At 51.2% G+C, this 21152-nt stretch overlaps 3 protein-coding genes across 4 annotated transcripts; 1 reads left to right on the top strand and 2 right to left on the bottom strand.

Annotated features, from left to right (window-relative positions):
* Nucleotides 1–57: 57 nt before the first annotated feature.
* Nucleotides 58–6034, bottom strand: Lsm2 (LSM2 homolog, U6 small nuclear RNA and mRNA degradation associated). The gene is made up of 7 exons (XM_085680143.2): nucleotides 6019–6034; nucleotides 4244–4521; nucleotides 4038–4118; nucleotides 3788–3855; nucleotides 775–805; nucleotides 613–672; nucleotides 58–517 (listed from the first exon to the last, which is right to left on the bottom strand). The coding sequence occupies exons 1-7, from the start codon at nucleotides 6032–6034 to the stop codon at nucleotides 392–394; spliced, it is 660 nt and encodes a 219-aa protein (XP_085536269.2). The 3' UTR covers nucleotides 58–391.
* Nucleotides 6035–6718: 684 nt separating this feature from the next.
* On the bottom strand, nucleotides 6719–14978 carry LOC125402888 (heat shock 70 kDa protein 1-like). 2 transcript variants are annotated; one of them, XM_087898527.1, is made up of 2 exons: nucleotides 14844–14978; nucleotides 6719–10811 (listed from the first exon to the last, which is right to left on the bottom strand). In XM_087898527.1, exon 2 carries the CDS (start codon nucleotides 10796–10798, stop codon nucleotides 8873–8875), a length of 1926 nt encoding a protein of 641 aa, XP_087754653.1. In that variant the 5' UTR covers nucleotides 10799–10811; nucleotides 14844–14978; the 3' UTR covers nucleotides 6719–8872. The 2 variants fall into 2 exon arrangements, with proteins under 2 accessions (XP_087754653.1, XP_048293864.1); XM_048437907.3 differs by lacking the exon at nucleotides 14844–14978 and adding an exon at nucleotides 14477–14817.
* A 237-nt stretch (nucleotides 14979–15215) lies between these two features.
* Nucleotides 15216–18115, top strand: LOC148119223 (heat shock 70 kDa protein 1A). The gene has a single exon (XM_087898528.1). The coding sequence runs from the start codon at nucleotides 15397–15399 to the stop codon at nucleotides 17320–17322; it is 1926 nt and encodes a 641-aa protein (XP_087754654.1). The 5' UTR covers nucleotides 15216–15396; the 3' UTR covers nucleotides 17323–18115.
* Nucleotides 18116–21152: the final 3037 nt, after the last annotated feature.

Raw genomic sequence — 21152 nt, 5'->3', positions numbered from 1 at the left:
TGCAGACAAAACGGCCTTTCCCACCTCCCTGTCCAAAATAGACCACAAAACCAGAACTCAGTTTCCATCATAAATTTTATTCCCGATGCGGGACAGATTCTTTCAGTTCCCCCCAAGTGTATCACATGTTGCCCTGAAAAGGTCTAGGAAGCTCTCCTGTTTCCAGGGAAGGAAGAGAGGGAGGGACCAGGAACATTTCAATTCCCAGCTTTACCCTCCCTTGTCAACAGAGGGCAGTTGCCCCGACTAGTATCCCTTTCATCCATTCATTTAAAAAAAAAAATCGTTAACAAAACAAAACACACCTGAAGGACTGGGCAGGGTGTCCTTGTCCTTTGTTGGACATCAAGTTATGGTCACCAATGGGAAAGGGGTGGGGGGAAGAGGTGCATCACTGTTTCTGCTGGAGGGCTTCCTTCCTGGCTGCATCCTGCAGTAGCTGTGTGTCCACCTCGTCTGCTGGCAGCTGCACATAGCGGACCACCGAGCCCCTGATGAAGCAGTTCTTGACGGATAACTAGATAAACGTGAGAGCACCTCCATGAAGGATGTGCCCTCTAGGCACCCAAGGGTCTTTGGCTTCAAAGGCTCCCCTGCCCAGCCCCAGCTCACCATGTGCGGGTATTTCTCAGGGTCCGTAACACTGATGTCTGTCAGTTTGATATTGAGATACTAAGGAGGAGGAACACCATCAGTAACCCTAGAGACAGATGCGGCTCCGCCTCCACACTCCCACTTCCTTCCCCAAGAACAGACTGTGAACCTTTATCTCACCTGGTCCACGGAGTGCAGGGTTCCACAGATGCTGTCAGAGGCAAAGAGGGGAGAACCAAATTACTTTACACTGAGATCAGAATGGAGGGAACGTTAGAGCTACAAGAATATGGGGGAGGAGCCGGGCCATGGTGGGGGAGGAGTCGGGCCATGGTGGCGCAGGCTGGCCCTGGGTTCTAAGTCTTCCTGTCTCCACCCCCTAAGTGTTAGAATTAGATGAAAGCCACCATGATGAACTGACATGCAATTTTTCTTTACCCTGTGAACTGTACGATCATTTATACGCCTTGCTGAGGACACAGGTCACACAGCCTGCTGGGTGGGTTATAAACTGCCTATAAAGCAGTGTCCTGCTGTCTCGAAAAAGCAAATAAATAAGATCCTGGGGGGAAAACTTAAGGCCTTGAAGCCAAAGAAGGGAGCACCAAGGGCAGCATCTGTGAATTCTGAGGTGGAAAAGATAAAGCCTCTGAGAATGGCTCATCATTTCAGACCCATCTCTCCTTACACCAATGTATCCACAACTACTCAGCGGTCACAGGCCAGGCCTGTATTTGGCTTAATGTCTGTATTTCCTTCGTAAGACAAGTTCTCACCCTGGCCCAGACTAATCTCAGACTTGTAGCAATCCTTCTCCCCCACTTCTAAAGGCCTGGAACTATAGACAGGAGCCATCACGTATAGTCATCTTTTTTATGTTCCTCTGCCTTCCGAGTGCTGGGATTAAGGGTGTGCACCACCACTGCCCAGCTACAGCCATCTTTTAAAAGTAATTAATATCATCCAGGAATTAGAGCGGTCATGTAAATAACCCAAATTAGAATCAAATTATCAGGAATATCAGCCCAGATTGGCCTGACTCCCAGAAGCAATTGCTAACCACTCTCTCACCCCCAACCCGCAAGACAACGTTTCTCTGTATAACAGCCCTAGCTATCTTTATAGACCAGGCTGGCCTGGAACTCAGAGATCCGCCTGCCTCTGCCTTCCAAGTGCTAGGATTAAAGGTGTGCACCACCACCGCCGGCTTTAGCTTTATCACTTATGTGCACGTGTGCACCTGAGGCCAGAAGAGGGCATCAGAGCCCCTGAAGCTAGAGTGGCTCTTTGTGACTCACCTAATGCAGCTGTGGGGACCGCTAGTCCTCTAACAGCAGTGAGCGCTCCAGCTCCACCAGCAGCCACCTCTACACACTTACTCCTTTGGATGTACACATAAAGGTCGCTGAAGTTACTCTATTCTTTTTGCTACACTATCCTAACGGTACAGAAACAAGCCAGGCTGGCCCTCAGTTTCCCAACCAGCCCCTTGGATGAGGAAGGATATCAACTCCAGTGCTCCCTTGCCACCTTACCAACTCCACCTTATTTTATAATTATCAACTGTTTGAACAATCTTAAAATCTTCCAGTCTGGGGGGCTGGAGAGATGGCTCAGAGGTTAAGAGCATTGCCTGCTCTTCCAAAGGTCCTGAGTTCAATTCCCAGTAACCACATGGTGGCTCACAACCATCTGAAATGGGGTCTGGTGCCCTCTTCTGGCCTGCAGACATACACACAGACAGAATATTGTATAGGTAATAAATAAATAAATATTTAAAAAAAAAAATCTTCCAGTCTGGTCTATAAAGCTAGCTAGTTCCAGGGTAGTCAGAACTGTTAATCAGAGAAACCCTGTTTTGAAAAGACAAAACAAACCAAAACAAAACCAAAGAAGTTAGGCAATGATGTCACACGCCTTTAATCCCAGCATTTGGAAGACAGAGGCAGGCGGATCTCTGGTAGAGCTCTGTGAGTTTGAGGCCCTGTCTAGAGAAAAAAAAAACAAAAAAAACATAACTCTTCACAACTTCAAATCCCGAGTTTTACTTCTTCACTCCCTGCATTCAGCGATTCCCCACTGGTCTGCTGACCTGAATACTTCTGTGCGCCTTCCAGTTAGACTCATACAAACGAAAGGTGTTAACTACTTTGCACTCGAGTCTGGGCCAGCCCCTTACTTCACCACTGGCCGTAACAGTCTTACTTGTCTACATCTGCCTTAGAATCAAGGTTCTCAGGCACGGATGTGTGCTCAAAGCTTTCAAGATTCTACAAGTAAAATGCTTTAAAAATGGAACAGGAGATACCATGGTATCTGAGGGCTGGGGAAGAAGTTCTGTTGGTAGAGCGCTTGCTGAGCGCACTGGGTTCAATCCCCAGCACCACACGAAAGAAAACATACTTCCATACAACTCATTTTCAAAGCATCCACTAGGAAGACAGTAGCCTCTAACAGACGGACGGCGAGACTAAGAGGACCCAGAAACATCTCCGCAGTGATGCAGTGTTTGATCCAAGTCCTGAGTGACTAAGAAAAAAACGGTACAGGGAGGCGGGGATGCAGATGCAGTACAGAAGGGACGGCGTAAGTGGTCTGCTTACACCTTAACTACATGGACACTATTCCAGGCATATTAAATCCCACTGCTTTCCTTACCAATACATCTCATTCTTATACTAATGGGTTTATCATGGAAGAACTCCCTACTGAATTTTAATTAACCTCTTACATTATGAGGGGTTAATACTTAAATTGTTTAAATTGTTTGGCTATTTAGAAACAAAGCTACAAACATTTTGATATATCTTTCCAAATACAACAAGCTTATTTATTAACATTACTATTCATTTAGCATATTTTAAAGAGCATAGTACAAGTCTGCCTGCACATACATATTTGTTTAACAAATTCTTTTTTTCCTCCCGAGATAGGGTTTCTCTGGGTGGCTCTGGCTGTCCTGGAATTCGCTCTGTGGACCAGATCTTGAACTCACAGATTTTAAAACCTGCCTCCCGATTATAAAGACATACGCCAGCATACCCTGGCAGTCTTAAATTAATCTTTACCCTTAAGGCACAAACTATTTATTACTTCTGTGTTTGGCCCACCTGCTCACTCAAAAACTCTGGGGGGAGGGTCAGGACCCCAGGCACCCCCACACACACACCAACTCGCAGCTGTAGGTACCTACCTTAGGTCATTCTTGAGTTCCACGACCACATCCTTGCCCACGAGGGATTTGAAAAAGGAGTAGAAGAGCTATTGGAAAGAGGAAACGGGAAACTATTACAGGAAAGGCACAGGAGGAACTCTGAAATCCTACTCTTTGTGGCCCCACCGACCCTAGTATCTCAGAAGTTCACTACCCACAGTCATCTGTTCACAGACACTCTGCAGTTCACTGGGTCACAGTCAGGGACTACCCTGTACCCCTCGATTACCCGGCCCACTCCCGTAGGGAGTCTGCACGTTTTCTCCACCCGCACCCTCAAAAACCCGATCTGCCGCAGGGAAGTGCAAGGCTAGCTTTCCGTGCTCCCGCGGTGCCCGCGGGCTTTCTCTTGGATTTGCTGGGATTTTTCCCAAAAAAAAAAAAAAACACAAACAATCTGCGCCCGGTAGCCCCCTCAAACTGAGATGCGGGCACCAGGGCTGTCGGGGGAAGCCTGGGGCAGCCGGCCCGGCCCGGCCCGGTTCGAACTGCCCGCGGCGGGCGGCGGCGCTCCCTTTTGACGTCACGGTACCCACCATGGTGCTGGCGCCACGCGCTGCGGCCTGGACCGCGAAGGAAAGGGCCGGGGGCTGCGGGCCAGAGGCTGGGCGGGAGCCCGAGCGCGAGCCCGCGCGTGGGGCAGGACGGGATCACGCAGGCGCCAGGGGGAGCCACGAGAAACGCCGGTCCGAGAGCGCGCGGCGATCCGGGCGCTAAGGCAGAGGAGGAGAGAGCGGAGAAGACCGCCAAACCGAGAGAGGGGCGGGCCTTCCTGTCTCCCACTTCCTCTCGAGCAGCCAAGTCCTACTGCGCATGTGTGGCCCTAGCAGCTGCTCGTTCCAGGTAGTTCGTCCCTCTCCTGGATTTTTTTGTGGGTTAGCGTTTGCACTGCAAGGCGTGATTTACCCATAATTGTTGGAAAACTTGAGAAAACTATGATTTGCATATTCTTTGATGAGTGGAATTTAAAATGTTACTAAGACCTGGCATGGTCGGTGCCCTCCTGGAATCCTGGAGAGAGCTAAGTGAGACAGGATTAGGCTTCAGAGGTCAGCTGGAGCTGCCATAGCAAGACCTGTGTCGAAGGGAGTAAAACACACATCAACAGACACTAAATATGTTGTGTGTGGTGTGTGTGTGGCTAAGGTTTAAGGGAGAAAAATAAGGGGAACCTGAACACAAATCCTGATTTTTTTTTTTAAGATTTATTTTGTATACAGTGTTCTGCTTGCACACCAGAAGAGGGCACCAGATCTCATTATTGATGGTTGTGAGCCACCATGTGGTTGCTGGGTATTGAACCCACGTTCTCTGGAAGAGCAGCCATCTCTCCAGTCTACAAATCCTGATTCTTATCAAAATTTTCAGCAAGCAAGTTTCTGTCAACTTCAGCCTTATGTAGGATTTGGGGGACAGGGTTTTCTGGAGCTTGAATTTACACATTCTAAGCAAAGCCACAGATGAACAACCCCAGCTCTAGTGTCCATATTTTTTTACCTTTTCGTAGGCCTTGACTGTAAAGGACTCAACACTGTAGCTCGGTGGTAGAAACTGCATTTTATTTTTTAACTTTTATGTGTATTGCTGTGGCCAGCGCAGCCTGGATAGTCAAGACTGGCGGGTGGTGCTCCCCCCCCCCTCGCCAGAAAGAACACAAACATCCTTGTCAATTACAGACCACAAAGAAGTTCTCCTGGCGGTCAGGGGGAGTGAGGGCAGCTGGATCACAACAGTGTATGGGTGCATTTGCCTGCCTGTTAGGTCTGCACAGTGTGAGCGGTGGTAAGAAGTGGGCTTCGGATGCCCTGGGACTGGAGTTAGACACTGTTGTGAACCACTCTGTGGTTGCTGGGAATAGAAAGTGCTCTTATCTCCTGAGCCATCTCTCCAGCCCTGAAATACGTTCTAATATCTCCAAATACTTTGGATGTTCTGGGAACAGCATTAGCAGGCTTGAAACATTTCTGTTGTGAAGAGGCTCACAAGAGCTGGCTGATAAAAATGGAGAATTTAATAAAAGATACCACAAAAGCCTCAGCAGGAAACAGATGCAGAGACCGACAGCCAAACAGTAGGCTGAGCTCCAGGAATCCCTCAAAAGCAGGGGAGGGAGGACTGTGGGAGCTTCAGCCGACCTGGGCATAGAGGCTCACAGAGACAGCTCACAGCCAGGGAGCCTGCAGGGAACTGGGGCCGGCTTGGACTCTCACCTGCTTTGGGGACCATTTTACTCCTCTGGGTCACCTTGTCCAACTTTTTGGTTTTTCGAGATAGGGTTTCTCTATAGCCTTGGAGCCTGTCCTGGAACTAGCTCTTGTAGGTTGTCTTTGAACTCACAGAGATCCTCCTGTCTCTGCCTCCTGAGTGCTGGGATTAAGGGTATGTGGTGCCACCACCACCTGGCTCACCTTGTCCAACCTTAAGACCAGGGGAGGTGCCTAGCCTTTTTTGTTTGTTTGTTTGTTTGTTTTTGTTTTTTCAAGACAGGGTTTCCCTGTGTAACAGCTCTGGCTGTCCTTTAACTCACTTTTCCCCCCCACCACCCCTGCAGCTTGATATGCCATGTTTGGTTGATATCCGTGGGGGCCTGCCCTTTTCTAAAGGGAAATGGTGGAGAAGTGGATTGGGGTGGGGGTGATTGCTGCTGGGTTTAATACATGAGCCAAGGGGTAAAAAAGTCAAGTTCCCAGAGAAGGCGCTGCTGGGTAAGGAATAGCTTTGTTGTTTTTAACAATAATTAAGGTTGTATCTGGTGGGACACTTTATATGGGAATCGTGTTTGGACTCATAGTGAAAGACCCCCAGTGTGGGGAGACTCTCACTGTAGCCTCGGGATGACGCGAACCCCCCCACCCCCTCGACCCCCCCACCCCCCCACCCCCACCGCCAGTAACTCACGAGAGACTGTCCTTGCTGCAATCACACGAGGATTTAATTGACAAGAACCAGTGCGCTGGGGCCGAGACTCATAACCCACGCAGGGGAAGAGTTCGACCCCGAGTAACTGGGAGAAGGGGTTTTTAAGGGAAGAAACTATGGCCCAGTAATCCGAAGGGGGTAGGGAGGTCCAGTGGTGGTCACAAGGGGGCAACTCCCTGTTCCTCAAAGTTATTCTCAAGATTATAATCAGCTAGTTTCTGAAACACAGTATCCCAAAAATACCAATGATAATCACAAGGGGGAAACACCCTGTTTCTCAAGATTATTCTCAGGATTACAATCTAACTTTATCTTCACCTAGTTCCTGAAACACTGAAACGGCTAATCCTAGATTTCTGATTCTTCCCTCCCTGCTTAGATTTTTGGCTCCATTTTTTCCAGGTAGGGGGATCTGGATTTATCCAGGTCTTTCAATAGGGAATTGTGTTTGGATACATAGGGAGTCGTGTTTGGATACATAGGGAGTCATGTTTGGATTCATAGGAAATCGTGTTTGGATACATAGGAATCGTGTTTGTTTGGATTCATTGGGAAACACTTGCTATTTTGATGATGAGTGTTTTGTATTGTATCCCTGAGGCTGGCAGTAGGTACAAAAATTATGAGAATCTGGCCTGCTGATTACAGGGTAGAATTCTCTACAGTGTGCATGGATTCCAAAATAGAGGGTAGCCAGGGTTTCGTGTGTGTGTGTGTGTGTGTGCGCAGGTAGACCGAAGCATGCAGGCCTGTGCAAGCCAGAGGTGGACAATGGGTCTTCACTTTCCACCTTGAGGTTTTTATTTTTATGTGTAAGAGTGTTTTCTTGCATGTATATGTACCCTGTGTGCAGTGCTCCCAGAGACCAGAAGAGAACATTGGATTTTCTGGAGTTATAGACAGTTGCTAGCCACCTAGAGGTTCTGGGAATCAAACCCTGATCGTCTGGAAGAGGAGTAGTGATCTTAACCACCAGGCCACCTCTCAGTCCTCCACCTCATTTTTTGGAATAGGCTGTCATTGATCCTGGAGCTGACTGATGCATTCAGCTAGACTGACTTGCCTACAAGACCCAAGGATGCTTCTCACTCTGATTCCCAGTGCTGAGATTACAGGTGCACATCACTGTGTTCAGATCTGGATCCGTCAGAATAGCAATCTGGCTGGATCTGTTACCAAGTTCAGCAGAATCCTCCATACCTGAACCCAAATTAGCCTGTCATTGATTAGAAGCGGTCATCACAGTTAGCCATGGCTTTATGTGGGCCCAGGGTGCCGGAAAATGAGAAAATACTTCTCTTGGCAGGAGTGATATTCTGCAATTCCAGACATCAGGCAGGTGGGGGCAGCGTGAACAGGAGTTCAAAGCAGATCTAGGATACATAAGACCCTGTCTGTCTCAAAACAAAAACAAAAAAGGCAAAGTAATTTTGTTGGAAACGCTGAACTCACACAAATCCAAGTACTTTGCCCATAGGAGGTTAATCATTCACAACAAACCAACACTCACAAGCAGAAAGCTCACGTCCTCTGTGAGCTCCCTTGCTTCCTTTTCGAAGGGCGTTGGTAGCGGAAAGATAACAGGAAATAAGCTAGTTGGGGGATGAGCACTTCCAAATAGAGTTTGAGGCTGACCTGGGCTAGAAGAAACCCTTCCTCCAAAAAGCAACATCTGGGCATGGTGCATGCCTGTAATCTCAGAACCCAGGTGGCAGAGACAGGAGGTTTGCTGCAAGTAAAGGACCAAGTTGTCCTCCATACTGAATGTCAAGTACACTAGACATACACAGTAAGGCCATGGCTAAATGAGTAAAGAAAGTCAGAAGTTACTTCCTTTGGGATCAATTTACTGAGAGACAAATAACCATCCACACAGGAAGGAGAAAGGTGGGATGTGGCTGATAAATAACAGACATCCAAATTCTTCAAATGGTTCAAAGAGGGGCCTTGTTCTCCTAAAGGTCCATTTCAGGATCGTCGCCGAGAGGGTGGGGCATGAGAAGATGGAATACAGACTTCTCCTTCAGCGTCCCAAAGGATAGTGACTTATGCGGGAGTCCAGTCAGCTCAGGAATCACGGTGATGTTGGGAGATGAATAAACTTCATCTGGAGGCGCCCTTGCACTCTGGAGTCCCCAGAAACGGCTAATCTACTTCCTCGATGGTGGGGCCGGTGGCGGCTCTGCCCGGCGTGTACCCCGGCGCGCAGGTGGGCCCGGTGCACCCTCCCTGGTAGAGTTTGGTGATGATGGGGTTACACATGTTCTCCAGTTCTTTTCTCTTGTGATCGAGCTCCTCCTTCTCCGCTAGCTGGTTGGCTTCCAGCCAGGAAAGGACCTCGTTGCATTTATCCAGAATTTTCTTCTTATCGGACTCGCTTATCTTGTCCTTCAGACCCTCGTCACTCACGGCGCTCTTCATGTTAAAGGCGTAGGATTCTAGAGCGTTTTTGGCAGCAATTTTCTCCCTCTGGCCCTCATCCTCAGCTTTGTATTTCTCGGCCTCCTGCACCATGCGCTCAATCTCCTCCTTGCTCAGCCGGCCCTTGTCGTTGGTGATGGTGATCTTGTTGGCCTTGCCCGTGCTCTTGTCCATGGCGGTGACGTTCAGGATGCCGTTGGCGTCGATGTCGAAGGTCACCTCGATCTGGGGCACGCCCCTAGGTGCAGGAGGTATTCCAGTCAGGTCGAAGCGCCCCAGCAGGTTGTTGTCGCGCGTCATGGCCCTCTCGCCCTCGTACACCTGGATCAGCACCCCGGGCTGGTTGTCCGAGTAGGTGGTGAAGGTCTGCGTCTGCTTGGTGGGGATGGTGGAGTTGCGCTTGATGAGCGCCGTCATCACGCCGCCCGCTGTCTCCAGGCCCAGCGACAGCGGCGCCACGTCCAACAAAAGCAAATCTTGTACTTTTTCAGATTTGTCACCCATTAAAATAGCTGCCTGGACTGCAGCTCCGTAGGCCACCGCCTCATCGGGATTGATACTTTTGTTGAGATCTCGTCCATTAAAGTAGTCTTGAAGTAGCTTCTGCACCTTGGGGATGCGCGTCGAGCCGCCCACGAGAACAATGTCATGGATTTTAGCCTTGTCCATCTTGGCGTCCCGAAGAGACTTCTCCACAGGCTCCAGGGTGCCTCTAAAGAGATCTGCGCACAACTCTTCAAACCGTGCTCTGGTGATGGACGTGTAGAAGTCAATGCCCTCGAACAGAGAGTCGATCTCCAGGTTGGCCTGCGTGCTGGACGACAGGGTCCTCTTGGCGCGCTCGCAGGCCGTGCGCAGCCGCCTCACGGCGCGCTTGTTCTGGCTAATGTCCTTCTTGTGCTTCCTCTTGAACTCCTCCACGAAGTGGCTCACCAGACGGTTGTCGAAGTCCTCCCCGCCTAGGTGCGTGTCGCCCGCTGTGGCCTTCACCTCGAAGATGCCATCGTCGATCGTCAGGATGGACACGTCGAACGTGCCGCCCCCCAGGTCGAAGATGAGCACATGCCGCTCTCCATGACTTCCTTTATCCAAGCCATAGGCAATAGCAGCGGCTGTGGGCTCGTTGATGATTCTCAGCACATTGAGTCCGGCGATCACTCCCGCATCCTTGGTGGCCTGCCGCTGCGAGTCGTTGAAATAGGCGGGCACCGTGATGACAGCATTGGTGACATTGTGGCCCAGGAAAGCCTCTGCAGTCTCCTTCATCTTGGTCAGCACCATCGACGAGATCTCCTCGGGGTAGAAGGCCTTCTTCTCCCCTTTGTAGGACACCAGCACCTTGGGCTTGCCCCCTTCGTTGATCACTTGAAATGGCCAAAGCTTCATGTCCGACTGCACCACAGGATCATTAAACTTCCTGCCTATCAGACGTTTGGCATCGAACACAGTGTTCTGCGGGTTCATGGCCACCTGGTTCTTGGCCGCGTCGCCGATGAGCCGCTCGGTGTCGGTGAAGGCCACGTAGCTGGGGGTCGTGCGGTTGCCCTGGTCGTTGGCAATGATCTCCACCTTGCCGTGCTGGAACACGCCCACGCACGAGTAGGTGGTGCCCAGGTCGATGCCTATGGCCATTCCTTTATTAGCAGCCATGGTTTTCCGAGGCCTGTGGAGAAATGAGATTTTATAATCCTATTTAGGGGAGTGATTTTTTTTTCTAATAAAACTTAATCTATTTATTGACTGATAACTTTTTCTTTCCTTTTTTTTTAAAAAAAAGAAAGATTTATTTAGGGGGCTGGAGAGATGGCTCAGAGGTTGGGAGCATTGCCTGCTCTTCCAAAGGTCCTGAGTTCAATTCCCAGCAACCACATGGTGGCTCACAACCATCTGTAATGGGATCTGGTGCCCTCTTCTGGCCTGCAGGCATTCACACAGACAGAATATTGTATACATAATAAATAAGTAAATATTTAAAAACAAAAAAAAAAGATTTATTTATTTATTATGTATACAACATTCTGCCTCCAAGTATGCCCCCACACCAGAGGAGGGCGCCAGATCACATTACAGATGGTTGTGAGCAACCATGTGGTTTCTGGGAATTGAACTCAGGACCTCTGGAAGAGCAGTCAGTGCTCTTATCCTCTAAGCCATCTCTCCAGCCCGACTGGTAACTTTTTCAAGATTTATTTTTAACTGTGTGCGTGTGGGCATATGCACACGAATGCAAGTGCCTGTGTTAGTCAGAGTTGTGAACTGCCCAGTGTGAGCGGGCGCTAGGCACTGAATTCAGGTTGTATACAAGGACGGATGTGCTCTCAATGTCTGAGCCCTCCGTAGCCCTCAGTCAGTTTATTTTTTTAATGTTTAAAAATTATTTTGTGTATGAACATTTTGTCTTCATGTTTATGTACCCAAAGAGGCCAGGAGATGGCATCAGATCCCCTCAGACTGCAGTTACAGCCTCCATGTGGGTGCTGGGTACTGAACCTGGATCTTCTGCAAGAGCAGTAAGTTCTCTTAACTGCTGAGCCAGCTCCCACCTCCATCATCAATCAGTCTTGTTAAAACCACAAGCACAGGGGGCTGGACAGAAAGAAACTCTACACAGAGAGCTTGTAAATGTTCTTGGTTTTGTGTTTGCTGCTGTTTTCGTGTGGGGTGTGTATACACGAACATGTGGATTCAAGGGGTCAACCCTGGGTATCATCTGCCAGTCACCTTGGCCTGAAACCCTGTCCAGTTAGGTTATGCTGGCTGGCCGGCAAGCCCTGTGAACCATCTCCCTTACCCTATGATCACAGGCGAAGGCCACCATTCTCCATTTGTTCTGTTATGTGGGTTCTGAGGATTGAACTCGGGTCCTCACGCTTATATGCCAAACACCTTCCCCACTGAGCTATCTCCTAACCTCTCAATAGGTTGTTTTGGGTTGTTATTTAATTTTTTATGGCAGTAGCCCAGGTTGGCCTGGAACTCACCATGTATCCCAGGCTAGCCTCAAACACGCAGCTATTCTCCCTCAGGTTCCCGAGTGCTGGGGTTACAGGCATGTGTCACTACAGCAGGCTGTTCTTTACGACTGTCTGAGCTGTCTCAGACACGCAGCTATTCTCCCTCAGGTTCCCGAGTGCTGGGGTTACAGGCATGCGTCACTACAGCAGGCTGTTCTTTACGACTGTCTGAGCTGTCTCAGACGTCCTACAACTCCGTGTTTTCCCTCTTGTAAGAAACGGGACACCAACAGAGAAAGGTGCTAGGCCTCAACTTTAAAGGTGTCTGATGCTATAGTTTATGTACCTGAGTTTCCACTCTGAAAACTATCAAATACACATTGTCAGAATGCCTACTCCACTTCCTTTTGCTCTTTCATCTTCGAAATCACCTTCAGGTTCGCTTCTGGGTTTTGTCTCTGTGTACTGGGGTGGGACCCAGAGCCTTGGGGATGCTAGAGCAGGACAGGCTGGTCAAACATCAACACCACGATGCAGGAGGTATACACAGGCCACTTTCTGCTGCCAGACTGGCTCCTGTTTAGTCTGAACCTTGCCCCAGTAGGCTTGATTAAAATCGTAAGGTTAGTAATGAACCTTCGCCTATATTCATTTTGAAATACTCATTGTAACAGGAATTCTTTTCAAATGGGTCTCCTTATGTTCTCTTTGCTGGGTGGTGCCTACAGTCCCTTGGCTCAGCCTCCACAGTAGCTGGGAGTGGAAATTACGCTGACCTTTGCTCTGTTTCTCACCGCGAGTGGAATGTTTTGGAGATCTGTCTACCCTTATCCTACAAAGCTGGAATTACACCGCATTTGTCCGTTGCTGGCTGGCCTTATTTCACTCAGCGTAATGTCCTTAATTCTTGTCCATGAGCTTGCATATTTCGGTACTTCTAAGACTGAACACTGTCCATTTTATGTGTCTCCCACTCTTTCCTTCCACATTCATCTCTGCACAGACCCCAAGCTGCTTCCGCTTCCTCGCTGTTGAGAATAGCGCTGCTGCTAGCATACATCCACATCCACGCCAAGCGCTTACGTGATGACCACGTAAGCGCTTACGTGATGACGGCAGACAGCAGTGTTCTCGGCTACTCCGAGGGTGGAAGGAAAGCGGGTTTATATTTCCCATTCCTCCCAGGCCTATACTCCGAGGGTGGAAGGAAAGCGGGTTTATATTCCCCATTCCTCCCAGGCCTACATCAAACGTAGGGCTCCCATGACGGTGATATGTTTTACTGTGGGACCATAACTGTCTACCTGTCTCCTAAGATGGTATTCTAAACTCTGCAAAAAGGTATTAGGGGCCACGCCGGGCAGTGGTGGCACACACCTTAAATCTCAGCACTTGGGAGGCAGATCTTTGTGAGTTCAAGGCCAGCCTAGTCTATGAGCAAGTTCCAGGTTCTAAAACTACACAGAGAAACCCTGTCTCAAAAACACAAACAAAAGATATTAGGGGCCAAAGAGATGGCAGTTAAGAATGCTTCCTGCTCTTCCAGAAAACCTGAGTTTGGTTCCCAGCACCCACCCTGGGCAGTTCACGCCTGCCTGTTACATCAGCTCCAGTGGATGAGACAGCCGCTTCTCCTCGCTGAAGGAGCTCACACAAACACAGACAAACCAGTGCTTAAAACAGACAGGCACTAGTCTCCATGGAGATGTGCCTTCCTGAGCAACCTGTGGTGCAGTAATTTAGCGCACTCTGAAGGGTTCTGCTAGGACACCCCAAACAAGCCTTATCTTATTTCTAGGATAGGGGTCTCACTATATAGCTCAGGCAATGTTCCTGCCTTCATTCCTAAGAGTTGGGCTTAGAAGTTTGAGCCACCACGCAGCCTCGATCAACTTTTCTGAGAAGGAGGGCACAACAGGGAGATTCTCTACATATTTTTAGTACATAATCCCACCCCCGTAGCCACGCTTTCTGGACATCTTCAGTACTGGGATCACAGGCACGCATCTCTACACCCAATTTCTGTCCTCTCGATTGTAACTCCTGTCTTCTGCCAGTCACATATTCAACAAGGTCTCAAAGGGTGTCTGCTCCCGATTCTGACACAGGCTAATTCCAGCCACCCTCTCCCCAAGAGACACAGTTTTCCTGGTTGCTAACGCCCACCCCCAGAATGGAAACAACTAGGGTCTGTGTGGGGAGGGCCACACTAGTAATCCCAACACTCAAGACGCTGAGGAAAGGAGGGCGGGTGTCTCTAGCTGTTGTCTGTAAATTAATCAAACCTAAGGAATGTCGAGGCCCTTCTTCATATAAGGACTAACTAAGACACACAGCTTTCTGACTCGTTCCAATAAGAGCCTTCACGGCTCACCTGGAATCTCTCCGCCTTCGCTCCAGTTTGAAAAATTTGAGGTCGCTGAGCCCCTGTGAGTGGGAAGCTCCAGGTACATCCAAACTGCTTGCAGTTGGGGTTCCCCCCACCCCCCACCCCGCCCCTCCCGGCAACTCTGAGCCTGTTCTGGGACTGAGTCTCAGATTCCCAAATTAGTCCGTGAGGTCAGAGTCAGCATGGCCATTGTAACGCGACTGAAGGGAACCACGTCACCAGACACGCCCCAAAGCCTATCCCTCCGTCACCCGAGAGGAGTAGGGGGAGTTAAGGCCCACAGCTCGACCCCCAAAATCAGAACTGCGTCAGAGAAACCCAGAGATCACAACCAACAAACAATCCACAGCACCGAGTTAGCGTGACCTCCCAGTCCACGGAGTCCCAGTCCACGGAGGCTGCTGTAATGTGTCGCCATGGCAACAGTGGCACCAGCACGGCCCGCCGCCCTCCCCGCAGGAATCCGGCCTCTCCAGCGAACCCCAGAAGTGTCTGGAGAGTTCTGGACAGGGGCGGCACCCTCCGCAGCGATTACTCAGAGGAGGCGGGGAGGCTCCACCAGACGCGAAACTGCTGGAAGATTCCGGTCCCCACGGCCGCCTCCGGCTCGCTGATTGGTCCAGGGGACAGCGGGCGGGACCGGAGGACGCTCCATAAAGGCGCCCGGCGGCCAGCAGAGCTCCAGACGCCGCCTGCGGTGCAGAAGGAATCTCAGGTTCCCTCCCAGCGGAGAGAAGCAGAGAAGCGAAAGTGCGCGTTCCCGACCTTCCGGACCCTCGGCCAGGACCAACCTTCCCCGGAGCATCCCCGCCGCAGAGCACAGCGCAGCCTCGCAGGAGCTGAGCGCAGAGCCCCGGCAGCAGAGAGAGACCGAGAGACCGAGTGAGCGAGAGAGCGAGAGAGCCATGGCCAAGAACACGGCGATCGGCATCGACCTGGGCACCACCTACTCGTGCGTGGGCGTGTTCCAGCACGGCAAGGTGGAGATCATCGCCAACGACCAGGGCAACCGCACGACCCCCAGCTACGTGGCCTTCACCGACACCGAGCGGCTCATCGGCGACGCGGCCAAGAACCAGGTGGCGCTGAACCCTCAGAACACCGTGTTCGACGCGAAGCGGCTGATCGGCCGCAAGTTCGGCGACGCGGTGGTGCAGTCGGACATGAAGCACTGGCCCTTCCAGGTGGTGAACGACGGCGGCAAGCCCAAGGTGCAGGTGAGCTACAAGGGCGAGAGCCGGGCCTTCTACCCCGAGGAGATCTCGTCGATGGTGCTGACGAAGATGAAGGAGATCGCCGAGGCGTACCTGGGCCACCCGGTGACCAACGCGGTGATCACGGTGCCCGCCTACTTCAACGACTCGCAGCGGCAGGCCACCAAGGACGCGGGCGTGATCGCCGGCCTGAACGTGCTGCGCATCATCAACGAGCCCACGGCGGCCGCCATCGCCTACGGGCTGGACCGGTCGGGCAAGGGCGAGCGCAACGTGCTCATCTTCGACCTGGGGGGCGGCACGTTCGACGTGTCGATCCTGACGATCGACGACGGCATCTTCGAGGTGAAGGCCACGGCGGGTGACACGCACCTGGGCGGGGAGGACTTCGACAACCGTCTGGTGAGCCACTTCGTGGAGGAGTTCAAGAGGAAGCACAAGAAGGACATCAGCCAGAACAAGCGCGCCGTGCGGCGGCTGCGCACGGCCTGCGAGCGCGCCAAGAGGACCCTGTCGTCCAGCACGCAGGCCAGCCTGGAGATCGACTCGCTGTTCGAGGGCATCGACTTCTACACGTCCATCACGCGGGCGCGCTTCGAGGAACTGTGCTCGGACCTGTTCCGCGGCACGCTGGAGCCCGTGGAGAAGGCCCTGCGCGACGCCAAGCTGGACAAGGCGCAGATCCACGACCTGGTGCTGGTGGGCGGCTCGACGCGCATCCCCAAGGTGCAGAAGCTGCTGCAGGACTTCTTCAACGGGCGCGACCTGAACAAGAGCATCAACCCGGACGAGGCGGTGGCCTACGGGGCTGCGGTGCAGGCGGCCATCCTGATGGGCGACAAGTCTGAGAACGTGCAGGACCTGCTGCTGCTGGACGTGGCGCCGCTGTCGCTGGGCCTGGAGACGGCGGGCGGCGTGATGACGGCGCTCATCAAGCGCAACTCCACCATCCCCACCAAGCAGACGCAGACCTTCACCACCTACTCGGACAACCAGCCCGGGGTGCTGATCCAGGTGTACGAGGGCGAGAGGGCCATGACGCGCGACAACAACCTGCTGGGGCGCTTCGAGCTCAGCGGCATCCCGCCGGCGCCCCGGGGCGTGCCCCAGATCGAGGTGACCTTCGACATCGACGCCAACGGCATCCTGAACGTCACGGCCACCGACAAGAGCACGGGCAAGGCCAACAAGATCACCATCACCAACGACAAGGGCCGGCTGAGCAAGGAGGAGATCGAGCGCATGGTGCAGGAGGCCGAGAGGTACAAGGCCGAGGACGACGTGCAGCGCGAGAGGGTGGCGGCCAAGAACGCGCTCGAGTCCTATGCCTTCAACATGAAGAGCGCCGTGGAGGACGAGGGCCTCAAGGGCAAGCTCAGCGAGGCGGACAAGAGGAAGGTGCTGGACAAGTGCCAGGAGGTCATCTCCTGGCTGGACGCCAACACGCTGGCCGAGAAGGAGGAGTTCGTGCACAAGCGGGAGGAGCTGGAGAGGGTGTGCAGCCCCATCATCAGCGGGCTGTACCAGGGCGCGGGTGCTCCCGGGGCTGGGGGCTTCGGGGCCCAGGCGCCCAAGGGGGGCTCCGGGTCGGGGCCCACCATCGAGGAGGTGGATTAGAGGCCCCTCCTCGCCCTCCCCGTGTCCTCCAGGCAGCAGACTTGTGGCTCTTGAGGACTCCCATTGCTGTCTGTCTGGGTTGCTCCTTCCCTCCTGAGTTTATTTGCACTGATGTCCTAGCCTTAGGGACACATTTATTCATTTTGTGCAATAACTAATGTTTTTATATATCCTGTAAGTCAGTACTCTGAGGGTGGGTTTTTCCCTAACACTGCCACACTGTGTGATTTATTTTGCCAGACTACAAAGTTGAAAAATGTCCTTGTAACTTACTATTGTGCTTATCTGATTTTGACTTGCAATAAGAGAAAGCCAAAAAAGTAAGTGTGTGTGTGCGATGTTAAAAAGAAATACATTGTCAGTCATGGGCAAACACCTTCACCTCTGTGTGTTAAATGCCAGCCTGGTCTGTATGGTGAGTTTCTATGGCTAGGGCTCTGTGGAGGTAATTTCTGTCAAAATACAAAAAAGAAATGTTTTAAGAAAACACCAGTAGGTTTTTAAGGTCCCTTTGTCTCTGGGCTCTGTCCTTGGCCACACTGTTGGGTACCCTAGGTCGGAACCTTCTTCCGTAGGCCATGTTTGTGTTGTGCTGGGCGAGGCTCTGACTGCTTCTCCTGGCTTCTACTTATGTGCAGTTTTGATGTTTAGCTGTTGAGCTGGTTTTTCGAGTTGGTAAACTTGGAGGTGAATTTATTCAGCCATCCCTTGTTCACTTTTATTTTTTACGTATTTATACTGAATTCAGGTTCATTTTTACTGGTTATTTGAAAATAAACTCAAAATAACTTGCCATGACGGTGTGCTTGTTGTCCTTAGAGACCAGAAGTCTCTGCTGCCTCTGTGGTCCCCTGACAGTCTTGTCCACAGGAGTGATGCTTTCTCTCCACAGGGGCCTGGTGGACAGAGGGAACATTGCACTGTGATCCATTTGTGTGAGAAAGAGGAAATGGGTCAGAGCAACCGAAACCCTCTGGGGCTGAGGTATAGCTGGGTGCAGGAGATCCTGGGATAAATCCTCCTGGAGGTGGGGGAGAGGGTTGCCCACAAAAGCCCTGGCCATGGGCAGGGTATCTGGGAGAAGCCAGTCACCTAACGGGGTGGGGAGGATGCAGAGGATGTAAGGATGGCTGAGAAGTGAGGGTGGGAGCTGGCTTGGTACACACAGTTCTCTAGCAAAGACGGGAGGGGGAGGGGAAAATATAGTAAAAGGTCAGAGAGGGCTTTAAAAAGTGAGACTCGACACCGCCGGTTGAGGATACAATCCCTAGTTCTCACTTTTTACTTAATCTACATAGTGGGGGGCGTGCAGATACTATAGCGCACATGCAGGGCCCGGAGGACCAGTGTGGGACATGCAGATGCCAAGGCACACATGCAGGGCCCGGAGGACCACTTTGTGAGGCATGCAATGGTAAGGCACACATGCAGGGGCTAGAGGATCAGTATGGGGCATGCAGATGCCAAGGCACATGCAGTCTTTTGAGGTCCACTGTGTGGGGCGTGTGCATGACGAGGAACACACGCAGAGATCAGAAGATCTGTGGGAGCTTGATGTCTGTTTTCACTCTCTGGGTCAGTCCCGGGCATAGAGCTGAAATCTGCAGTGTGCCAGCAACACCTTTACCTACTGAAGCTTCTCTTGGGCCTTCACCTTCTTCTGATTATTTGAATGGTGGCTGAGTTAGTTAGGCTGTAATATCCTACTGAGATTATGTGCAAGATTTTTCTCCCTTTTTAAAATTTTGTGCTTGAAACAAAATTTGGAGGCAGAGGCTGACTTGGAACTCACTACGCAGTCCAGTCTAGACTTGACTCTGAGGGGTCTTAAGACCTCAACCTCCCAAGTGCTGCATTATACACACGGATTGCTATTCCATACCTACCTCATAACTTCTTGTTTATTTGTTTTTCTGTTTTGCTGTGTGTGTGTGGTTCTGCGGTTCGAGGCCAGCTCTGCCACTGAGCTGTATTCCCTAGCCCTGCAATTTTATTTTGCTTTGTCTGTTGTTCTGTGAATCAAACAGAACCTAGAGCTTGCAGTTGCTAAGCAACAGTTTTCCTGAGGTTCATCTTAAGCCCAGATTCCTGTTTGTTGTTGCTGGGTTATTTGTTTTTGGAGATGAGTTCTCTCATACCCCAGGCTGGGCCCCCTCACTGCCCCTCCTCCAGATTCTTTAAAAGTGTGGGTGTTGAAGGCTGGAGATGTGGCTCAGTGATAAAAGTGGCTTGTGGGTACCAACAGGCTCTGGGGTAAGACCTCTGCATGTGTGTGTGAGAGAGGGGGAGATGGAAGGAGGGGGTCAGGAATGGACCTGTTGGACTGATATTTCCCTTCATGGTTATTCCTGAAAGGAGGCAGGAGTAGAAATCACACGTGATTTTTTAAGATTTGATGTGTGTGTGGTTTGGGTTCGTGTGTGCGCAGGTCAGAGGATAACTCTGGAGATCAGTTCTCTTCCACGGTGGGCTCTGGAGTACTGGACGCAGGGAGGCAGGCTTGCATGCATGCACGCCAGAGCCACCTTCCTGGGCACCTTTGCAGTTTTGCTCATCCACATTTAAAGTGTTCCACTGAACATACATGCAGGGAGGGGAATGTCACCTGGCAATATAGTGCCTCAGGGTCAGGAGGACCTCCACATTGGAGGGCTGTGACAGAGTAGACAGGAGGGGGCCTGTCACGTGTTGCTCTATTAACTGTGCTGGCGGATCTTCTGTCACCTTGACACAGGCTACAATCTTCTGAAAGGAGGGATCCTCAGTTGAGAGGGGGCCTCCATAGGATCTGGATGTAGGTCATTTTCTTTTCTTTTTCTCCATTTCTTTTATTTATTTTACTTTTTATACATAACTTTTTAAAAAGCTGTACAGATTTTTTTTAATTAGTTAATTTATTTTATGTGCATTGATGAATGACCTGCAGGTATGTCTGTGTGAGGGTGTCAGATCTCTTGGAACAGGCGTTACAGGTAGTGGTGAACAGCCATATGGCTGCCGGGAATTGAACCCTGGTCCTCTGGAAGGGCAGTCAGCGCACTTAATGAAGTCATCTCTCCAGTCTCTAACTTATTTATGTTACATCCTGACTGCAGCCTTTCCCTCCCTCTTCTTCTCCAACTTCCTCCCCACCTACCCCCACCCTTTTCCTTCATTAGTGATTGCTGTGTTAGGGCCCAGCCTGTTGTGGGTGGTGCCATCCCTGGGCTGGGGGTCCTGGGTTCTATAAGAAAGCAGGCTGAGCAAGCCATGGAGAGCAAGGCAGTTGCAGCTCCTTCTTTGGCCTCTGCATCGGCTCCTGTCTCCTGGTTCCTGTCCAGTTTGAGTTCCTTCAATGACTACGCTGTGAAAGTGTAAGCCAAATAAACCTGTTCCTCCACCTCTGATCACGTTGTCCCATCACAGTGATGCCCAACACACTAGGACAATTAGATCGCTACACACCATAATCTGTCTGACGGACATCAGTGAGGTGGAGCTGTCTCTACACCATACTCTGTGTGATGGACAGTCAGTGAGGTGGAGCTGTCTCTACACCATACAGACAGTCTGATGAACAGTCAGTGAGGTGGAGCTGTCTCTACACCACACAGTCTGATGAACATCAGTGAGGTGGAGCTGTCTCTACACCACACAGTCTGATGGACATCACTGAGGTGGAACTGTCTCTACACCACACAGTCTGATGGATATCACTGAGGTGGAGCTGTCTCTACACCACGCAGTCTGATGGACATCACTGAGGTGGAACTGTCTCTACACCACACAGTCTGATGGACATCAGTGAGGTGGGTGCTGAGGTAAGAGGGGATCTGGTGGGACGCATGCCC

This window comes from Myodes glareolus, chromosome 18 (genome assembly GCF_982192425.1).
Source record: "Myodes glareolus chromosome 18, mMyoGla1.1, whole genome shotgun sequence".
Taxonomy (NCBI): Eukaryota; Metazoa; Chordata; class Mammalia; order Rodentia; family Cricetidae; genus Myodes; species Myodes glareolus.
This window is presented reverse-complemented; position numbering and strand designations above follow the sequence as displayed.